The sequence below is a fragment of the Salmo salar genome, chromosome 11, assembly GCF_965601325.2.
Source record: "Salmo salar chromosome 11, fSalSal1, whole genome shotgun sequence".
Taxonomy (NCBI): domain Eukaryota; kingdom Metazoa; phylum Chordata; class Actinopteri; order Salmoniformes; family Salmonidae; genus Salmo; species Salmo salar.
The window spans coordinates 99,326,793-99,348,579 of record NC_138301.1 but is presented as its reverse complement, the minus strand read 5'-3'; the positions used below and the strand labels follow the sequence as shown (position 1 = coordinate 99,348,579).

The 21,787-nt window shown below is 41.9% G+C and overlaps 1 protein-coding gene across 1 annotated transcript in view; it reads left to right on the top strand.

The window, feature by feature from the left end:
* arrdc1b (arrestin domain containing 1b) overlaps window positions 1-21,787 on the top strand; it is a 59,653-nt gene that overhangs the window by 18,056 nt on the left and 19,810 nt on the right. Inside the window, exon 2 of the mRNA XM_014128649.3 lies at window positions 13,018-13,128. Within this exon, the coding sequence (XP_013984124.2) occupies window positions 13,018-13,128 (111 nt within the window). The remainder of the gene's footprint in view (window positions 1-13,017; window positions 13,129-21,787) is intronic.

Below are 21,787 nucleotides of genomic sequence, written 5' to 3'. Positions count from 1 at the left end.
CTCTTGGAAGAGTCTTGGTGGTTCCAAACTTCTTCCATTTAAGAATGGAGGCCGCTGTGTTCTTGAGGACCGTCAATGCTGCAGAAATATCTTGGTACCCTTCCCCAGATCTGTGCCTCGACACAATCCTGTCTCGGAGCTCTTCGGACAATTCCTTCGACCTCATGGCTTGGTTTTTACTCTGACATACACTGTCCACTGTGGGACCTTTATATAGACAGGTGTGTGCCTTTCCAAATCATGTCCAATCAAGTTGTAGAAACATCTCAAGGATGATCAATGGAAACAGGATGCACCTGAGCTCAATTTCGAGTCTCATATCAAAGGGTCTGAATACTTATGTAACTTAGGCATTTTTTTATTTTAGACATTTGCTAAAGTTTCTAAAAACCTGTTTTCGCTTTGTCATTATGGGGTATTGTGTGTATTTGATGAGAAAAAAATATATTTAATCAATTTTAGAATAAGGCTGTAACGTAATAAAATGTGGAAAAAGGGAAGTTGTCTGAATACTTTCTGAATGCACTGTACCGTATCTGTCTATCCTGAACCTAAGGATGTCAGACTGACTGGACAGAGGAGAAGACAGACTGTGTGTAACGGCTGTCGTCTGAAGGTGAAGAAGTGGACCAAAGCGCAGTGTGGAATGTGTTCATGATTTTATTTGATCAAAAAACACTCGAACAAAGTAACAAAACGAAAAGCAAACAGTTCTGTCAGGTAACAGAATACTAAACAGAAAATAACCTCCCACAAAACTCAGGTGGAAAACAGGCTGCCTAAGTATGATTCCCAATCAGAGACAACGATAGACAGCTGCCTCTGATTGGGAACAACACTCGGCTCAAAAACAAAGAAATAGAAAACATAGATATTCCCACCCGAGTCACACTCTGACCTAACCAAACATAGAGAATAAATAAGATCTCTAAGGTCAGGGCGTGACACGGTGCAGCTTTTCATAAAGACTAAGCATCATCAGCTCTCCATTGAGATTAGAGCTGGGCGATCCATATTGAGATAACAATAAATCACCGATAAATTACTATAAATTGTTTTGGGGGTAGGTGGTAGAGCTGAGCGATATGAACAAAACGTCATATCTCGATAAATGTAACTATTTTGCCCTATAACAATAAATACGACAATATAAATATTTTTTATGGACAGTTACTTTCTCTTCGCGATGGTGCTCTATACATTTTTTTTTTTACAGTGCCAAGTAAGACAACTGAGATGGTAACCTATTATTTAAAAGTTAGCTATTTCATCTAACATATCCAGGAAATGCATGATTGGTATTTTGATGTGCAACATGTCAAAATAGGATCCAGAATGATCAGATGTATTTTTGGCTCTTCAGAGGATTTGCCAACATCTTTGTGCATATTGGTCCCTATAGGCTATATTATTCACCACCTGAGATAGAGGGAACTCAAAACACTTAGCTAGATTGCTAACTCTAAATATGATATTGTTGCTATATAGCCATGTAGTGTAATTAAATAATCTGTCAGTAAATGTAGGCTAATGTCCTACAAAAAGCCTAGGCCTATTCACTTCAAATAGCGCGCTCTGCTCCACTCTGTGGGTGCATCAAAACCATACTACAGCCTACTCCGGTTGTAAAGTGGTACCATGAATTCAACATTAAGAAATGAAAAATAAATGATATACTCACAGAAAACGTAAACTTAAAAAAAAAAATCTAAATGCATTTTCGGGCAGAAATTCCTTCTGGAACATGTGAACTTTCATGTGCTTAAATAAGAAACTTGTATGCCATCTGTAAATACTAATAAAATTGTTAAATTACGAGCCTCGTTGATTTACCACAGAAAAAGACAGGAACCTTCCTGCTAGCCATGATTGGCTGAGATAATGGGTGGGCTGGACATGTCGAAAGATGAGTTAAGATTGGTCTGCCATGATGCATGCTTCTGTCTATGACATGAGCTGGTCAGTATGTGTAGGTAAGCCTTTCTAACGCTGCTTTTTTGAAAGTTCTGGCGTTTGATTGCAAGTATGCAGATGGAGTCGAAAAGAGAACACACAAAAGGCTGTTATATAAAACACCTGTCTCCAGATTACATCTTCAAACTAAGGCCACCATGGCATCCTTGACAGAGAGGGAGAAGTATCCATCCATGTATACGGGTAAGATAGTCTAGCTAGCTACATTTTCAGATATTACACGTTTCAAATTTAGTCAGAAAGTAATTTTCATTTCAAGTTAAAGCGTACTGTTGCCGTATTTCTCTCCCTTCCATTCCATCTCCTTCTCTCTGTCTCTCAGTAATGCTAAAAGAGCACACAGTGAGTTCATCTAATGATCTAGTTCAAATGCCTGTAAGTGAATCCTGCACAGACAGGACTGCAGGAGCTGTCGGTTCAACTAAGTTCCCACAGGGCCTGGGGTAGATAAAGAAATATTTGCATTTAAATTGCAATTCCTCCAAGATAGTCTGGGTGAGAGTAACCAAGAGTATCTTTATTCAGTAGTAGAAGGTAGTAGGCTAACAGAAGGGTCTGAGGTATTTTGCATATACCATTTCCTCTGGTATAGTAGGAAAGTCATTATGCGCTTGCATGCAAAGCGAGTGTGTGTATGTGTGTGAATTAGGGCTGGGAATTTTATGATATTATCATGATACGCAAGTGCTGGTATGCTCAACAGTTTCCCATGTGTATCTCTAATGGTCCGCCACCCAAAGGACATCCAGCCAATTTGACACAACTGTGGGAAGCATTGGCGTCAACATGGGCCAGCATCCCTATGGAACACTTTGAAACCTAGTATACCTCTACGAATTGACGCCGTTCTCATGGCAAAATATTAGGAAGGTCTTCTTCTTAATGTTTTTTACACGCAGTGTATATATATAGCAATTCAATACTGCGATTCGATGTTCCAAACATATTGCTCACCATACAGTGCATTCGGAAGTATTCAGACCCCTTTACATTTTCCACATTTTGTTACGTTACATAATCTATGAAATAGATTTTTTCCCTCATCTATCTACACAAAATCTACACACAATACCCCATAATGAAGAAGCAAAAACATTTTTTTATACATTTTTGCAATTGTATTACAAATAAAAAACTGAAATATGATATTTACATAAGTATTCAGACCCTTTACTCAGTAATTTGTTGAAGCACCTTTGGCAGCGATTACAGCCTTGAGTCTTCTTGGGTATGACGCTACAAGCATGGCACATCTGAATTTGGGGAGTTTCTCCCATTTTTCTCTGCAGATCCTCTCAAGCTCTGTCAGGTTGGATGGGGAGCGTCGCTGCACAGCTATTTTCAGGTCTCTACAGAGATGTTCGATCGAGTTCAAGTCCTGGCTCTGGCTGGGCCACTTCAGGACATTCAGAGACTTGTCCTGAAGCCACTCCTGCGTTGTCTTGGCTGTGTGCTTAGGGTCGTTGTCTTGTTGGAAGGTGAACCTTTACCCCAGTCTGAGGTCCTGAGCGCTCTGGAGCAGGTTTTCATCGAGGATCTCTCTGTATATTGCTCCGTTCATCTTTCCCTCGATCCTGACTAGTCTCCCAGTCCCTGCCGCTGAAAAACATCCACACAGCATGATGCTGCCACCACCATGCTTCACCATAGGGATGGTATTGGCCAGGGAATGAGCGGCGCCTAGTTTCCTCCAGACGTGACGCTTGGCATTCAGGCCAAAGAGTTCAATCTTGGTTTCATCAGACCAGAGAATCTTGTTTCTCATGGTCTGAGTCCTTTATGTGCCCTTTGGCAAACTCCAAGCGGCTCTCATGTGCCTTTTACTGAGTAGTGGCTTCCGTCTGGCCACTCTACCATAAAGGCCTGATTGGTGGAGTGCTGCAGAGATGGTTGTCCTTCTGGCCGTCATTGTAAATAAGAATTTGTTCTTAACTGACTTGCCTAGTTAAATAGAGGTTAAATAAAAATAAATACATAAACATGGACAGGACTAATGAGTTTAGAAAATGTGATGAGTTGTTCGCTTCCTGGACTAAACCTCACATGGGTAAAGCGCTCACTAAACAACACCTTTCCAACTAGGAGATGCTACGTCTGACCTTTTATAGGGTTGGAGGGACGCCCCTCTCTGACGCACACTTCTCGACGTCCAGCCAATTATGGCTGGCGTAGTGCAATGAAGGCTTCTGATGAATACACTGGGGGTGTATCCCATTATGAAATACCTCACTTATACTATCAGAGAAACGGGATTAAAATCATAACCTAAAGTTTTCACTCTGGGTGCTCCTGTAGTAGCACCGTGCCCAGACCCCAAACATTTCCCCCCAATTAGGCTCAGGTCCAGTCAGGCCTCATGACTTGAGGAGGGTCGCATGCTCTCTGCGTCAGAGTTTACCCTGCCCCTGCCATGCAGCAGCTCTGAGCAGCATACCGCCAGCTAGAGTTTGGTTATCCCCATAGAGCACATAATGATATCAGTGGAAATCAGCAGAGATAAAGAAGGGTAATGGATGTCTGTTCTGCCCCTTCTTTTATGGCCAGTCAGCAGTCAGAAATGAGGAGTCAGAGGCATGAGCACTTACTGACCACTATACCCTCAATTAGAGCTAGGACGATAAACAGAAAGTTACCGACATTGCCTTCCTCTTACCGAAGCATTTTATATAAGCCAGTAATTTTCTGTGATTTTGCTATACAGTATTCCTGTAGATTGTTCTAAAACCATTAGCCTATTTGATGAACAGTAATAGCCTATGCATTATTTTGATTCCTGCTATGAAAGGATCTGCCTGTCCACGTTTTGCTGTCGGCTGCTGTGTGAGCAAGCCACTTTTATTCCCTCTCCCCGCTGTGAGCATGGAGAAGTGAGAGATGCATTCTGAGAAGTGACCGACCGGCTCGATCTTATGTAGCAAAATTTGAAATTGTGTTTTTTACATTGGATAAAAGTAGAGACTCAGAGCTAGAAAATGGTATATCATATAGTACAGTTGAGGAACAAAAAGTAAGTAATTCTGCTTTGAAAGTTGATAAACTTGTAACCAAATTTATTTGGAAATGGCCCTTGAATGTTTTGGTACACCTTTAGTATTAGAGAGCTCTTCTTTGTCTTCACCCATTCAGCATCGTTCACACTCTCTTAAGCCTTAGCCTCACCCAGCTCTTTAAGGAGTCACTTGTGAGGCCATGTACTAAACAACCAAATATTTCAAGAGTAAAGGCTGGTTTATACTACGGGTGTGTTCATATATTCAATCTGGAGCGCCAGAGTGTGCTCAGAGTGCGCTCTGGGCGTTCGGAAACTCAGAGCTTTGTCAGATTGTCCGTTCATAAACACAGAGCGTTCAGAGCTCTGTTTTTATGTTATACAGAGTGTTGGTGACTGCAACTGTGCTGCTGGCAACAATTTAATTACGCTTTTTTTGTCAACCTTTACTGACCAGTTCAACGGGTGTTGAGCGTTCGAAAATTTGTAAATTCGTCAGTTATTCTGCTCTCTGGCACACTCAGACGAGTGCTCTGAAATCGGAGTAGATAGCCAGAGAGAATTTACCAGCTACGTCTTACGACAGTTGTCGCAGTGACATCATGAACATTTTATTGAAATGGTTACTTGCATAGTGGAGTCTTTTGTTTAGACACAATGAACCATAATTCCAACTCATAACGTTACTACCCTACATTAATCTGCAGGTAGCTAACCAACCATGTTCAATGTTAGCTAGCTAACTAACATTAGGCTATAACTAGCAATGTAAATGGCTCTGAGATTTTATTTATTTATTTATTTCACCTTTATTTAACCAGGTAGGCAAGTTGAGAACAAGTTCTCATTTACAACTGCGACCTGGCCAAGATAAAGCAAAGCAGTTCGACACACACAACAACACAGAGTTACACATGGAGTAAAACAAACATACAGTCAATAATACAGTAGAAAAATAAGTCTATATACAATGTGAGCAAATGAGGTGAGATAAGGGAGGTAAAGGCAATAAATAGGCCATGGTGGCGAAGTAAATACAACATAGCAAGTAATGGTAGATTTGCAGTAGATGAATGTGCAAAGTAGAAATACTGGGGTGCAAAGGAGCAAAATAAATAAATAAATACAGTAGGGGAAGAGGTAGTTGTTTGGGCAAATTATAGATGGGCTATGTACAGGTGCAGTGATCTGTGAGCTGCTCTGACAGCTGGTGCTTAAAGCTAGTGAGGGAGATAAGTGTTTCCAGTTTCAGAGATTTTTGAAGTTCGTTCCAGCCATTGGCAGCAGACAACTGGAAGGAGAGGTGGCCAAAGGAGGAATTGGCTTTGGAAGTGACCAGTGAGATATACCTGCTGGAGCGCGTGCTACGGGTGGGTGCTGCTATGGTGACCAGCGAGCTGAGATAAGGGGGGACTTTACCTAGCAGGGTCTTGTAGATGATCTGGAGCCAGTGGGTTTGGCGACCAGTATGAAGCGAGAGCCAGCCAACGAGACCGTACAGGTCGCAGTGGTGGGTAGTATATGGGGCTTTGGTGACAAAACGGATGGCACTGTGATAGACTGCATCCAATTTATTGAGTAGGGTATTGGAGGCTATTTTGTAAATGACATCGCTGAAGTTGAGGATCGGTAGAATGATCAGTTTTACGAGGGTATGTTTGGCAGCATGAGTGAAGGATGCTTCATTGCAAAAATTGGAAGCCAATTCTAGATGTAACTTTGGATTGGAGATGTTCGATGTGAGTCTGGAAGGAGAGTTTACAGTCCAACCAGACACCTAGGTATTTGTAGTTGTCCACATATTCTAAGTCAGAACCGTCCAGAGTAGTGATGCTGGACGGGCGGGCAAGTGCAGGCAGCGATTGGTTGAAGAGCATGCATTTAGTTTTACTTGTATTTAAGAGCAGTTGGAGGCCACGGAAGGAGAGTTGTATGGCATTGAAGCTCGTCTGGAGGGTTGTTAACACAGTGTCCAAAGAGGGGCCAGAAGTATACAGAATGGTGTCGTCTGCGTTGAGGTGGATCAGAGACTCACCAGCAGCAAGAGCGACATCATTGATGTATACAGAGAAGAGAGTCGGCCCAAGAATTGAACCCTGTGGCACCCCCATAGAGACTGCCATAGGCCCGGACAACAGGCCCTCCGATTTCACACACTGAACTCTATCAGAGAAGTAGTTGGTGAACCAGCCGAGGCAATCATTTGAGAAACCAAGGCTGTTGAGTCTACCGATGAGGATGTGGTGATTGACAGAGTCGAAAGCCTTGGCCAGGTCAATGAATACGGCTGCACAATATTGTTTCTGATCGATGGCGGTTAAGATATCGTTTAGGACCTTGAGCGTGGCTGAGGTGCACCCATGACCAGCTCTGAAACCAGATTGCATAGCGGAGAAGGTACAGTGGGATTCGAAATGGTCGGTAATCTGTTTGTTAACTTGGCTTTCGAAAGACCTTAGAAAGGCAGGGTAGGATAGATATAGGTCTGTAGCAGTTTGGGTCAAGAGTGTCCCCCCCCTTTGAAGAGGGGGATGATACGAATGATACGAGTGATATTACTACACAGATCATACACGTAACGTTAGCTAGCGAGCCAGCCAGCCAGCTAACATTAGCTAGCCAGCTGAAAGCAAGAGGCTCTCTAATTGTTTGCAGCTCTTTTAAGACTTAATGAGGATAGTGAGCGTGGCATTGGATTACTGGAGTGTAAGGATGGGATATGTTGAGAATGACTAAGTACGGGTGATCTCTGCCCTGCTATTGGGCCTCATGTAAAACTGGAGGCTACAGGTTTTCATTGGTGTTGTAACTTTAAAAGTGATGTGTGCTGTGAATAGAAACATTCAAGTAAAGTGAAGGTGGACAGATCTCAACAGGGAGTATCAAGTCTTCAGCTTTCTCTCTTGTTGCAAACACCATTCTGTATTTAGGGGAAGTCAGCATGGGTTTGGCTCCTTGAAAGGTTCCACCCTTTTTTATCTAAGGATGCTTTATCTTATGTGAACTTATGTGTGGGTGTGTATGCTTCTGTTGACATTGCGTGGACCTCTAAGACTCTGAGAACTCCTGGTCTCCCAATAAATTCAGCAGACCTTTTTAATCTGCTCATTAATACTCCTGATCTAGCTGTGATGAAATTACCAGCCTCAGGACAGACACAATCCTCCCCTTGTCTGAGCCCCAGTTCCGCTCCTTGTTTTGGCTGGAGGAAAACGAGCTACTTCTGTCTTTTATTGTTCTCTTAAATGCCAGACCGTAAACAAACCCACTGTAGCTCCTCTGTTTTCAGCCGCAACAGTTGAAACCCTTCTAAGGGTGCTCGTAAACAAGGAAATATCATTATCAGCCCAAAGTTAGCAGTCTGTCTTTTGTTTTCCCTGCCAGTTCCTCTTTCCTGGCCCACACGCTGACTCATTGTTGCCATGCAGGGATGTCACTAGGGGCCATGTTCTCTAATTGAATGACTTCATATCATGGCCCTGATTGGTTGCACTGTCAGGGCAACCCTCTAACTGTTACCGAGGAGATTTTTCCCCACAAGATATTTGCATTGCCCACCTAGGCATGTACCAAAAGATTAACTAGGCCAATAACATTAACCAAAGGTTTAAACAGCCATGTCAAATCACAGGAACTATAGGTTCTATAGTCCCGTGTAGCTAAATTGGTAGAGCAAGGCGCCAGGGTTGTGGGTTCGATTCCCACGGGGGACCAGTATGAAGAAAGTATTAAAATGTATGCAGTCACTATGGTAAGTCACTCTAGATAAGAGCATCTGGTAAATTACTAAAATGTCAAATGTTTGAAAGTTCGAAAGAACACAGACACATTACAAACAGTAATGCAATATTGCATAACAGTTTCTATGAAAGTGTGCCCTCAAAGACATTCCTGTGGGAAGAGGAGAAAGGTTGTAATGTCAGGTATAATAGGTCCTAGACAAAAAGTCCTTCAAACCTACACAAAGAAGTGAGGGGAGGAAAATGGGAACTATTCTAAACTCTCAACCAAGGGATTATAATTAGTGGTCGACCGATTAATCGGTGATCTGCATTTCTGGATGAAAATTATGGCCGATTACATTGCGAGGAGACTGTGTGGCAGGCTAACCACCTGTTACGTGAGTGCAGCAAGGAGCCAAGGTAAGCTGCTAGCTAGCATTAAACTTACCTTATAAAACAATCAATCTTAACATAATTACTAGTTAACTACACATGGTTGATGATATTACCAGTATAACTAGCTTGTACTGCGTTGCAAATAATCAATGTGGTGCCTGTTAATTTCTCATCGAATCACAGCCTACTTCGCCAAACGGGCGATGATTTAACAAGCGCATTCACGAAAAATGCACTGTCGTTGCACCAATGTACCTAACCATAAACATCAATGCCTTTCTTAATATCAATACACAAGTATATTTTTTTAAACCTGCATATTTAGTTAAAATAAATTCATGTTAGCAGGCAATATTAACTAGGGAAATTGTGTCACTTCTCTTGCGTTCTGTACAAGCACAGTCAGGGTATATGCAGCAGTTTGGGCCGCCTGGCTCGTTGCAAACTGTGTGAAGACCATTTCTTCCTAACAAAGACCGTAATTAATTTGCCATAACTTTACATAATTCTGACATAACATTGAAGGTTGTGCAATGTAACAGCAATATTTAGACTTATGGATGCCACACATTCGATAAAATACGGAAAGGTTCTGTATTTCACTGAAAGAATAAACGTTTTGTTTTCAAAATGAGAGTTTCTGGATTTGACCATATTAATGACCTAAGGCTCGTATTTCTGTGTGTTTATTATATTATAATTAAGTCTATGATTTGATTTTTGATCCAGCAGTAAGCATTCATTCAAACAGCACTTTCCTGCATTTGCCAGCACCTCTTCGCAATGCTTGAAGCACACCGCTGTTTATGACTTCAAGCCTATCAACTCCCGAGATTAGGCTGGCAATACTATAGTGCCTATAAGAACATCCAAAAGTCAAAGGTATATGAAATACAAATGGTATAGAGAGAAATAGTCATATAATTCCTATAATAACTATAACCTAAAACTTCTTTACTGGGAATATTGAAGACTCATGTTAAAAGGAACCACCAGCTTTCATAGGTTCTCATGTTCTGAGCAAGGAACTTAAACGTTGGCTTTTTTACATGGCACATATTGCACTTTTACTTTCTTCTCCAACACTGTGTTTTTGCATTATTTAAACCAAATTGAACGTTTCATACTTTATTTGAGACTAAATAGATTTTTTTTTATGTATTATATTAAGTTAAAATAAAAGTGTATATTCAATATTGTTGTAATTGTCATTATTACAAATATATATATAAGGCCGATGCCGATTACGTCGGCCATTTTATATATATATATATATATATATAAAAATTGGCCGACGTAATCGGCATCGGCCTTTTTGGTCCTCCAATAATCGGCATCGGTATCGGCATTGAAAAATCGTAATCGGTTGACCTCTACTACTTATAATACAACCATCCATGTTTGTCAAGGTCCTGATCATATGAACACTTCCAGTACTGGAGTAGCCTACGCTGGCTGATCCTTTTAGGATCAACTTTAATCTGTATACTGTGAACGGGGAGAATAAACTTTGAAAATTGAAACGAATAAATGGAGCCGGTGTTCTCCACGCCTACTGACATGTTTCTCCGACACACTTATTGAACCGTGGAATAGGCCTTGGAAGGACTCCAGCGTATTGGAGTGAACACAAAGACACACTGAGTCACAACTCTCTCTAGTCTCTCCTCTCTCCTCTCTCCAAACCAGCAATGCATTCTCTGATCATTTGTTGTGTTTGTTTGATGCCCAGAGGTTGTAAATACTTCATGGGTGGTCTGGTAAGGGATGGCTCAAAACTGCTACACTCCTGTTAACATTACTATGTGTGAGTGACTCTTGTAGGCACTGCTGGTAGGTGTATGAAGGCATATAGTTCTGCTGACACAGGAAGTCATGTGCTGCCTGACAGTCAGTCTGTCTGCTGTGGTGGTGGGGTTAGCAGATTAGAGATAGCTAGCTAACTCTACTGTCACCAGTGGAGGGGAGCCATCTTCTACTTGTGTGTGTCGCTCGGTCACACAGTCCATAACTGCGCAGTGTCATATGCTACCACTTCCATCCCCTGTACAGATCTCTCCATCTCTGACCTCTCTCTCTCCCTCCATTTCTGACAATGTGAGGCCATGAGGGAACATGATGCTATAAGAGAGGAGGAGCGTGACCTTGTGTGAACATGGTGTTCACTGCACATTATCAAAAGGTTTCAGTTCTGAGAGATATGGACAGAGTCAGACACAGCTCTGACTACAGGGAAAGGGGGATATCTAGTCAGTTGTAAAACTGAATGCATTCAACTGAAAAATCTCTGAATCAGAGAGGGGCAGGCGGCTGCCTTAATCAACATCCATGTCATCAGCGCCAGAGGAACAGTGGGTTAACTGCCTTGCTCAGAACGACAGATTTCTATCTTGTCAGCTTGGGGATTCGATCCAGGAACCTTTCACTGGTCGCCATTCGACCCTGGTTTCATATGAATATTGGCCAACACTGATACTGTTTCTTCGCTGTTTCCTCCACCCTCTCCATCTGTTAACTACACAATACAATCAAGTGTCTGTTTTGTTCGATTATTTCCAACCAAGAGAGAATAGAGCCACTCTGCCCAGCAGCAGCAGCCACCACTAATGACCAAATTTAACCCATTGTGCTTTTTACAGCCAAACACATGACTGGCTAAACTGTTCTGGGGAACTACTGTAAGCTCCATATTGTAAAATAATATGACCAATGAAATGAAGGTGAAGGATAGAATCTGCTTTATCTCCTAACATATTGCACAAGTTGCCTCTAGGTATTTATTAGCTTAAAAAGTAGCCTCAAATATTCAAATGTATTGAAAAACTTCAAAGAAGTTGTTTTGACGGTATTGACGCTATTGGAAAAACCATCCTGCGGATTTTTCTAAATACCCCGATATACGATTTACCGCCCAAGCCTAGTATGGAATGATTTACCGCCCAAGCCTAGTATGGAACGATTTACCGCCCAAGCCTAGTATGGAACGATTTACCGCCCAAGCCTAGTATGGAACGATTTACCGCCCAAGCCTAGTATGGAACGATTTACCGCCCAAACCTAGTATGGAACGATTTACCGCCCAAGCCTAGTATGGAACGATTTACCGCCCAAGCCTAGTATGGAACGATTTACCGCCCAAGCCTAGTATGGAACGATTTACCGCCCAAGCCTAGTATGGAACTCAGCACAGCGGTCCTTAAACCACACAGAGCCTCTCCATACATCACGTCACATGTGTTGTGTCTGCTGTGTGCGGTGTGATCATGATGTCACTCTCAGATCCCTCTGAGGATCACACTAACCCTCTGGGGAGAGATAGGAGCTTATCATAGATTAGTAGTGGCTGCATGTATGCTACATCATTAAACATTATAAAAATCTCCTGGAACACGTTTCGGTTGACCTTTACTTACATAATGATAATATTACCCAGAAAAGTTTGGGTTCCTATGAAGATTGATGTATAGTCTGCCTATCCCGATAGGGCAAGTGTGGCTGGCTTCCCCGATATAGGCTAGCAATTGGAATTGACTTGCATTAGCTTCTTAGTAACATATTCAATAGCCCCATCGAACAGGTGAGTGGTGAGGCTATTCCAGTCTGATACAGATGACTCTACAAACCCCTTGCTATTGAATGTTTAGTGCTGCTATTTTTACACAGCACAGTGAGCACACCAGGGCCAAGGGTTTCATTTAAAGGGGTTCATGTTGAACATGTGGCTTCCTGTCAACAGCAAAACATATTTATAGACACCATTCATTGAAAACTCTGCTATTTGGTGTTTATAGCATTCATATGTGGGATTTTTTTTATACCAGCTCGTGACAGATAGAAAAATGAATAATGGAAACACCCATTTTAGAGAACTATGAATGATAGACAAAGTTAGTTAACTAAACAGTTGATTGAATCTTTTATTTCTTTCCATTCCAGCCATTAAGGTGAACTGCCTGGGATCATGTGGGGTCTCCAACAAAATGAACGACACGTCGTGGACACTGGAAGAGCAATACTTCAGCAGCACACTGTCTGTAGCTGACAAAGGTGAGGATTATGGAAGCCATTTTGGGGCTACTGATACAAAGTATATAGAGTATAACGTATACAATGAGAATCTAAATAGAGGCTGGTCGAGTTGCAGCCCTATTCATCTCTGTTGAATTATAAAATGCTGTGACGTGTATGATAATGTAGCATTCTGCTGCTCGATTAGGTTTTTGTCCTAAAGAGAGGTTTTGCACTTTTTATAGCGGTGATCATTCTGAAGTATAATTACAATTTTACACACCTCTTGAGACAAAATACTGAAACTGCCAATCAGCTGAATAATAGGTCCCTGCAGGGGTGTTCCTGTACTAAATGTTCTGTCTGTGAATGTGGCTGTACCTAACAATTGCTGATAAAGAGAAGGGATGTGCTGTGCTCCACAGAACCCGTCTGTTTGTCTCCCGATGGTCTTGTGGTGGTGTTCTGGCGTAGAACATTCATAGTCATTTACTCTGTGTCATTCTGTAATTGTCACACCCTTATCTGTTTCACTTGTCCTTGTGATTGTCTCCACCCCCTCCAGGTGTCGCTTATTTTCCCCAGTGTATTTATCCCTGTGTTTCCTGTCTCTCTGTGCCAGTTAGTCTTGTATGTTTCCAAGTCAACCAGCGGTTTTCCCGTTCTCCTGCTTTTTGCATTCTCCTTTTTCTAGTCCTCCCGGTTTTGACCCTTGCCTGTTTCTGGACTTTGTACCCGCCTGCCTGACCATTCTGCCTGCCTTGACCATGATCTGGTTTTGACCTTTTTGCCTGTCCACGACCATTCTCTTGCCTACCCCTTTGGATTAATAAACATTGTAAGACTCCAACCATCTGCTTCCTGTGTCTACATTTGGGTCTCGCCTTGTGCCTTGATAGTAATGTATCAAGTATTTAATGTACACTGTAATTGTTTTGAGTGTTAATTATTGTATGACTAATACATTCTATTAGTTGAATTGAGTAAATGCGTTCCTCGTTTTACGAAGTAATTCTTTGATTGACTCTACGCTTATAATTTAGTAGGGCTATTGATAGTTGTTAATTACACTATACACATAGCACATGCTTGGGTACCACCTTGACATCTCTGATCTGCTTGCCTCTAAATTAATGCTATTGTTTGCCAGGATTAGCTATATGTATCTAGTCTCTTAATAATCGTATAACGGTGCAAGTTAGACACATGTTCATTATAGTCATACTGAGAGGCCTTAATGAAGAACCCAGTTAAGTTGCTTGCTGTGAGCAACAGGTGCACCTTTTTTTGTTTATTATTAATATTATTTTGAAGCTCTTATGGAAAACAGCAGAAAATGTATGTAAATAATGATTGTGAAAAAAGAAAGAAGGATTACTACAATGGGATGTCATCTATAAATATGGGTGACGAAGGCTGCTGCCAAAACGCATCTGTTTGTCCTGACCTCTGTTAAGAAGGCATTAAAATGTAAAGACTATTTCAGTGAGTGCAGAGTTTTCCTTCTAGTGTGTGTATATTGTCCATACCTCAACATGTGAATGATCTGCCATGCATACATGGTGAAACCTGTTGAGAATGTAGAATTGAGTGGAATAACACAGTGGAACTAGAAGTCATTAAACCCAGGCAGGCCTGGTTGTGCTGTATGTGAGCTGTGGAGCATGCCCAGTAAGCAAAACAAGTATTTGACACTGACGTCAGGTGCATTTTAGGTGCTGAGTGAAAGGTGAAAATATGTATTTTACAGATGTTGAAAATCCGTCATTTCTGGATGTTGAAAAAAAGTGTTATTTTGATATAATGCTTAAGGCATTGAGAATATATGTGTAGTTGAAATTTGGCCATAGACTTTTCAACATCTGTAAATTACGTTTTTTCAACATCTGGAAAAGATGTCTTTTTGACGTCCGGAAAATACGTAATTTACAGATGTTGAAAATATGTATTTTTCGGTCATTGATTCTATGGCCAAATTTCAACTACACATTTATTCTCAATGCAGTAAGCATTATATCAAAATAAGAATTTTTCATGCCTCTTAATGGGATACTTTGGGATTTTTATCTACTTCCCGAGATAATTTTTATCCAGGATGAAGAAAGTTAGAGGCTATTTCGTGAGCCAATGCTTACTAGCATAAGCGCAATGACTGGAAGTCTATGGTATCTACTAGCATGCTAGTTCATACCATAGACTTCAAGTCATCGCGCTAATGCTAGTTAGCAATTGCGCTAACTCTAGTTAGCAACTTCCTTCAAACTGCAAGCAGAGATATAAAAATGGAATCCACAAATTCATCTGACTCTCGGGAAGTAGGTAAAGGGCTTCATTGCCAAAATCCTGAAGTGTCCCTTTAATAAAGGACAGATGAGCCAACTGAAGATTACAACAGAATATTTATTATTGCTCCCATCTGTCACGTGCACTTATGTTGGTGTTTATCTACCTTAGTTGAATGCGCTTGACTGGCTGTAAGTCGCTCCCTAGATAATAGCGTCTGCTGAATGACCAAAATGTACACTTACAAAGCATGCTGGGTATTATTGTAATGCACTCCACCCCAAACAAGTACACATTTGGTCGGTGCGGACCAGATCCAAATCTGAACAAATCATAGACTTCTAGGCTATGTTTCACAACTTTGAACATCACATTATAGTACGGCACAGCTTAGTACAGTAGAGCACAGTAGAGTCCTGTACGGTACAGGACAGTCGTCAAGTTTTATTCAGTAGAGTGTAGTAGAGTACAATACAGTATAATTTAATTCAGTAGAGTACAGTAGAGTTTAATTCAGAAGAGTACAGTACAGTTTAGTTTAGTTCATTAGAGAAGAGTACAGTACATTAGAGTAAAGTTGGGTACAATACAGTACACTATACTTTAGTGTACTCAACTGTACATAACTGTACTATACTCTACTTTTCTTTACTGTGTACTGTAATGTACTATACTATGATGTACTGTGCTGTTCAAACTTGTGAAATATGGTTGTCTATGATTTGGTCCGATCTTGATTTGGTCCGGACCAAATCTGAACCAATTATAGACGTCTATGTTTGGGCAAAATCAAGGCCAGTCCAGACCAGACCAAATCTGAACCAAACATAGACAGATTTTTTTGGTCCTGTCGGGACAGACAACTGGGTATAATCACCTGAGTCAATCACCACCTTCCGGAGACACCTGAAACCCCACCTCTTTAAGGAATACCTAGGATAGGATAAAGTAATCCTTCTAACCCCCCCCCCCCCCCCCCCTTAAAAGATTTAGATGCACTATTGTAAAGTGGTTGTTCCACTGGATATCATAAGGTGAATGCACCTATTTGTAAGTCGCTCTGGATAAGAGCGTCTGCTAAATGACTTAAATGTAATGTAAATGTAAATGTATAATCCATGCTGGTTAGGTTAGCACACCACTACTATGTTGCTTAATGTTTAACTCCGTCTCTCTCAACTATAGGCTCAGTGGTTTTTCACAGAGCTGGGAGGTGTTACCAGAGAGCAGTCTATTCAACTCTGTCTTCATTCTTTCTGTCTTCATTCTTCCAGTATACTCCATAGACTTTCCTTGTATGTTCATATATTCAATATCCATACTGATTCATTAACCCATCATTTTGGTGTTGCAAGCGCTTTTCTCCAACAACCCACTGAGCCGTCTGACCACAAACGTTTAGAGAAAAGCCCCTCGTGTTGTGTTTGTGTGAATGTGCTATTGGGTATCGTCATATACACTACATGGCCAAAAGAATGTGGACACCTGCTCATCGAACATCTCATTCCAAAATCATGGGCATTAATATGGAGTTGGTCCCCCCTTTGCTGCTATAACAGCCTCCACACTTCTGGGAAGGCTTTCCACTTGATGTTGGAACATTGCTGCGGGGACTTTCCATTCAGCCACAAGAGAATTAGTGAGGTCGGGCACTGATGTTGGGCGATTAGGCCTGGCTCGAAGTCTGTGTTTCAATTCATCCCAAAGGTGTTCGATTGGGTTGAGGTCAGGGCTCTGTGCAAGCCAGTCAAGTTCTTCCACACCGATCTCAACAAACCATTTCTTTATGGACCTCGCTTTGTGCACGGGGGCATTGTCATGCTGAAACAGGAAAGGGTCTGCCACAAAGTTGTAAGCACAGAATTGTTGTATGATGTAGCGTTAAGATTTCCTTTCACTGGAACTAAGGGGCCTGCCCAAATCATGAAAAAAAGCCACAGACCATTAATCCTCCACCACCAAACTTTACAGTTAGCAATATGCATTCGGGCAGGTACTGTTCTCCTGGCATCCGCCCAACGCAGATTCTTCTGTCGGACTGCCAGATGGTGAAGCATGATTCATCACTCCAGAGAACGCATTTCCACTGCTCCAGAGTCCAATGGCAGCGAGCTTTACACCACTCCAGCCGACGCTTGGCATTGCACATGGTGATCTTAGGCTTGTGTGCGGCAGCTCGGCCATGGAAACCCATTTCATGAAGCTCCTGACGAACAGTTATTGTGCTGACGATGCTTCCAGAAGCAGTTTGGAACTTGGTAGTGAGTGTTGCAACCGAGGAAAGACGATTTTACGCGCTACACGCTTCAGCACTCGGGGTACCCATTCTGTGAGCTTATGTGGCCTACCACTTCACGGCTGAGCCGTTGTTGCTCCTAGACGTTTCCACTTCCACTTAAAGTTAACCCAGGGAGCTGTAGCAGGGCAGAAATGTGACAAACTGACTTGTTGGAAAGGTAGCATCCTACGTTGACAGTGCCACTTTGAAAGTCACTGAGATCTTCAGTACGGGCCATTCTACTGCCAATGTTTGTCTATGGAGATTGGATGGCCGTGTGCTCGATTTTATACACCTGTCAGTAACGGGTGTGGCTGAAATTGCCGAATCCACTAATTTGAAGGAGAGTGTGAATGTGAAACTATCAAACAGGTATTTATTTATTCAGTCTTTATTGAAGCTGGTGTGATCACAGATTGTGAATTGCAAATATGAATCTAGTCAGATTTGGCTGGCCATTTTACTACTTGTCTAATAGACATTTCTTGCATTCAATATTAATTACTGTCTCATTAACACTCAGTTTTGTAACGACAGATCAGTTCAATGCCTGTCTGTTTTATGTCCTTGTTAGTGGTTGTAATGTTCTGTCAATCCATTGAATCAGTTAAGGGGAATTTAATTAGATGCACTTGAATGTCTTTGCTGCTCAAAATTCCAGTCGATAGAGCTGATTTAATATTTTTGGTGTAATTTAGCCTCACAGAAGCATGTGAAATCCAGGACTATTCTTAGATCATAGAACAACCATTTCCGAGAGCTGAAAGCAGTTGGAATCCAAGTACTGACTGTGCATGTTGCATACAAATAGGCGGAGGCATGCACAAACCCAAGCACGAGCCTTTACAGTGATTGTAGACGTTCTAGCATGCATGCATACAAATATGTTGGAGGTCCTCTAAGAGTGACACCTTATTTGTTTTCATTTCTTTGTAGAATTCCAATGTGTGTGCCGATCCTATACCACACATACATCACGTAAACATCCCAAGAGATTATTAGAATCATCACTGGATGGGTTTGTGTAATTTACCGCATTTAACTATCCCAACACCTCTGACACACACACACACACACACACACGCACACACACCAAAACGGGGGAGTCATAAATAATTAATTTCACATCCTCCTCTCATCTCCTCTTTATCTCAGTGTTTTTTTCCTATCCCATTTTTCCTCCAACAATGGGCTCCTCTGCCTCTAGGTTATGTGACGCAGGCACAGCAGGGACACTGAGACAGGGAGGGGGACAGTGGTGGCCAACTACACAAGGGGACACGCGTGACCACTGTGGCTGACTGATAATGTGGTATGCCAGCCACACATGTAGGGGGGTTATGGGGATGAGGCAGTGTACCCTCCCATACTCTGCTACTTCTGTTCATGTGATCCTCAGATATATCCTGCAGATGGTAGGGTGGTGTGTGTGTGACTGCGGTAAGCTGTCAGTCATCTTTAGCCAAGCTGTGAAGAGGTGTTTGCATCTCACCTCTTTCCCAGTAGTCAGTGCATCAGTGCAAAATTCCTGTACAAGTGTCTAAAATGCCTCTATTGCTGGCTTTGGGTTTTTAGGAACAAATAACAAGTGATTCTGTAACCAGGTTTCCATCCAACCTTTTTTGCAAGTAAAGTACATGTCAAATAACAGGCCTGATGGAAAAAAAATTCAGTAATCTTTCAAAATGTTGACAAAACAAAATATGCTAGACAAAGTGGGATCTTTTTGTGTCGGTAATATGAATTAGATGAGAAATGTCGGGGGAAATGCTTTTATGCGAAAATATGGATATATTACCCATCATATGGAAGTAAACATGGAGTCATGTGATGACATGTTGTGTGGTCCTCCCACTACGTCTGGAAAGCATGCAGTTTATTAGGCTACAGATTAAATAAGTTATGATGAACTTCACAGGGTGGTGAAAGTGCAAGGTGATGAGCTTGAGGCTCCTTTACAATACATCTTAAGGGTTTTATTCTGGTAACATAATCATCGACGCTAGGTTGCGTTAGGCAAATAAAAATGATATTTCTCATTTGTCCGTAATAATCTCATCATGTAGGCTATAGGTGCGCTCTAGTCAACAGCGTGCAGATACAGTTCTGTATCAAAACAAAAAGTTTTGGTGAGAAAATCATCAGTAGAGTTGAAAATTCGATGGAAACCCATTTAACTTGTATTTTTTATTCAGTACATGGGAATTTAACCACAAAAGGTATGTTTATGTGCGCTACACCATCATGCACAGCCTTTTATCTGCAACAAGGTAATTTGATGGAAATACATCTCTGGTAAGAAAATGCGCATATTGTTTTTATGCAGAGTTTTGAATATAAAACCTGTCGCCAATTGGTTACTGGTTACCAAGAGGGGCCCCTGTGTTGAGGATCAGCGTGGCGGATGTGTTGTTACCTACCGTTATCACCTGGGGGCGACCCGTCAGGAAGTCCAGGATCCAGTTGCAGAGAGAGGTGTTTAATCCCAGGGTCCTTAGCTTAGTGATGAGCTTTGTGGGCACTATGGTGTTGAACACAGAGCTGTAGTCAATGAACAGCATTCTGACAGGTGTTCCTTTTGTCCAGGTGGGAAAGGGGAGTGAGATTGATATTGCGTCATCTGTGGATCTGTTGGGGCGGAATGCAAATTGGAGTGGGTCTCAGGTTTCCAGGATGATGGTCTTGTTGTGAGCCATGACCAGCCTTTCAAGGCACTTCATGGCTACCGACATGTTACCTTCGTTTTCTTGGGCACAAGGACTATGGTGGTCTGCTTGAAACATGTAGGTATTACATACTCGGTCAGGGAGAGGTTGAAAATGTCAGTGAAGACTTGCCTGTTGGTCCGCGCATGCTCTGAGTACACATCCTGGTAATCCGCCTGGCACTGCGGCCTTGTGAATGTTGATCTGTTTAAAGGTCTCGCTCACATCGGCTACGGAGAGTGTGATCACACAGTCATCTGGAACAGCTGGTGTTCTCATGAATGCTTCAGTGTTGCTTGCCTCGAAGCGAGCATAAAAGGTATTTAGCCCGTCTAGCAGGCTCGTGTCACTGGGCAGCTCGCGGCTGTGTTTCTCTTTGTAGTCCATAATAGTTTGCAAGCCCTGCCACATCCGACGAGCATCAGAGCCGGTGTAGTAGGATTCAATCTTAGACCAGTATTGACGCTTTGTCTGTTTGATGGTCCTTCTGAGGGCATAGTGGGATTACTTGTAAGCGTCCGGATTCGTGACCCGCTTCTTGAAAGCGGCAGCTCTAGCCTTTAGCTCGGTGCGGATGTTGCCTGTAATCCATGTCTTCTGGTTGAGATACAGTTGAAGTCGGAAGTTTACATACACCTTAGCCAAATACATTTAATCTCAGTTTTTCACAATTCCTGACATTTAATCATAGTAAAAATGACCTGTTTTAGGTCAGTTAGGATCACCACTTTATTTTAAGAATGTGAAATGTCAGAATAATAGTAGAGAGAATGATTTATTTCAGCTTTTCTTTCTTTCATCACATTCCCAATGGGTCAGAAGTTTACATACACTCAATTAGAATTTGGTTCAGCTTTTCTTTCTTTCATCACATTCCCGATGGGTCAGAAGTTTACATACACTCAATTAATATTTGGTAGCATTGCCTTTAAATTGTTTAACTTGGATCAAATGTTTCGGGTAGCCTTCCACAAGCTTCCCACAATAAGTTGGGTGAATTTTGGCCCATTCCTCTTGACAGAGCTGGTGTAACTGAGTCAGTTTTGTAGGCCTCCTTGCTCACGCACGCTTTTTCAGTTCTGCCCACAAATTTTCTATAGGATGAGGTCAGGGCTTTGTGATGGCCACTCCAATACCTTGACTTTGTTGTCCTTAAGCCATTTGCCACAACTTTGGAAGTACGTTTGGGGTCATTGTGCATTTGGAAGACCCATTTGCGACCAAGCTTTAATCTCTTGACTGATGTCTTGAGATGTTGCTTCAATATGTCCACATAATTGTCTTTCCTCACGATGCCATCTATTTTGTGAAGTGCACCAGTCCCTCCTGCAACAAAGCACCCCAGAGCATGATGCTGCCCCCGTGCTTCACGGTTGGGATGGTGTTCTTTGGCTTGCAAGCCTCCTCTTTTTCCTCCAAACATAACGATGGT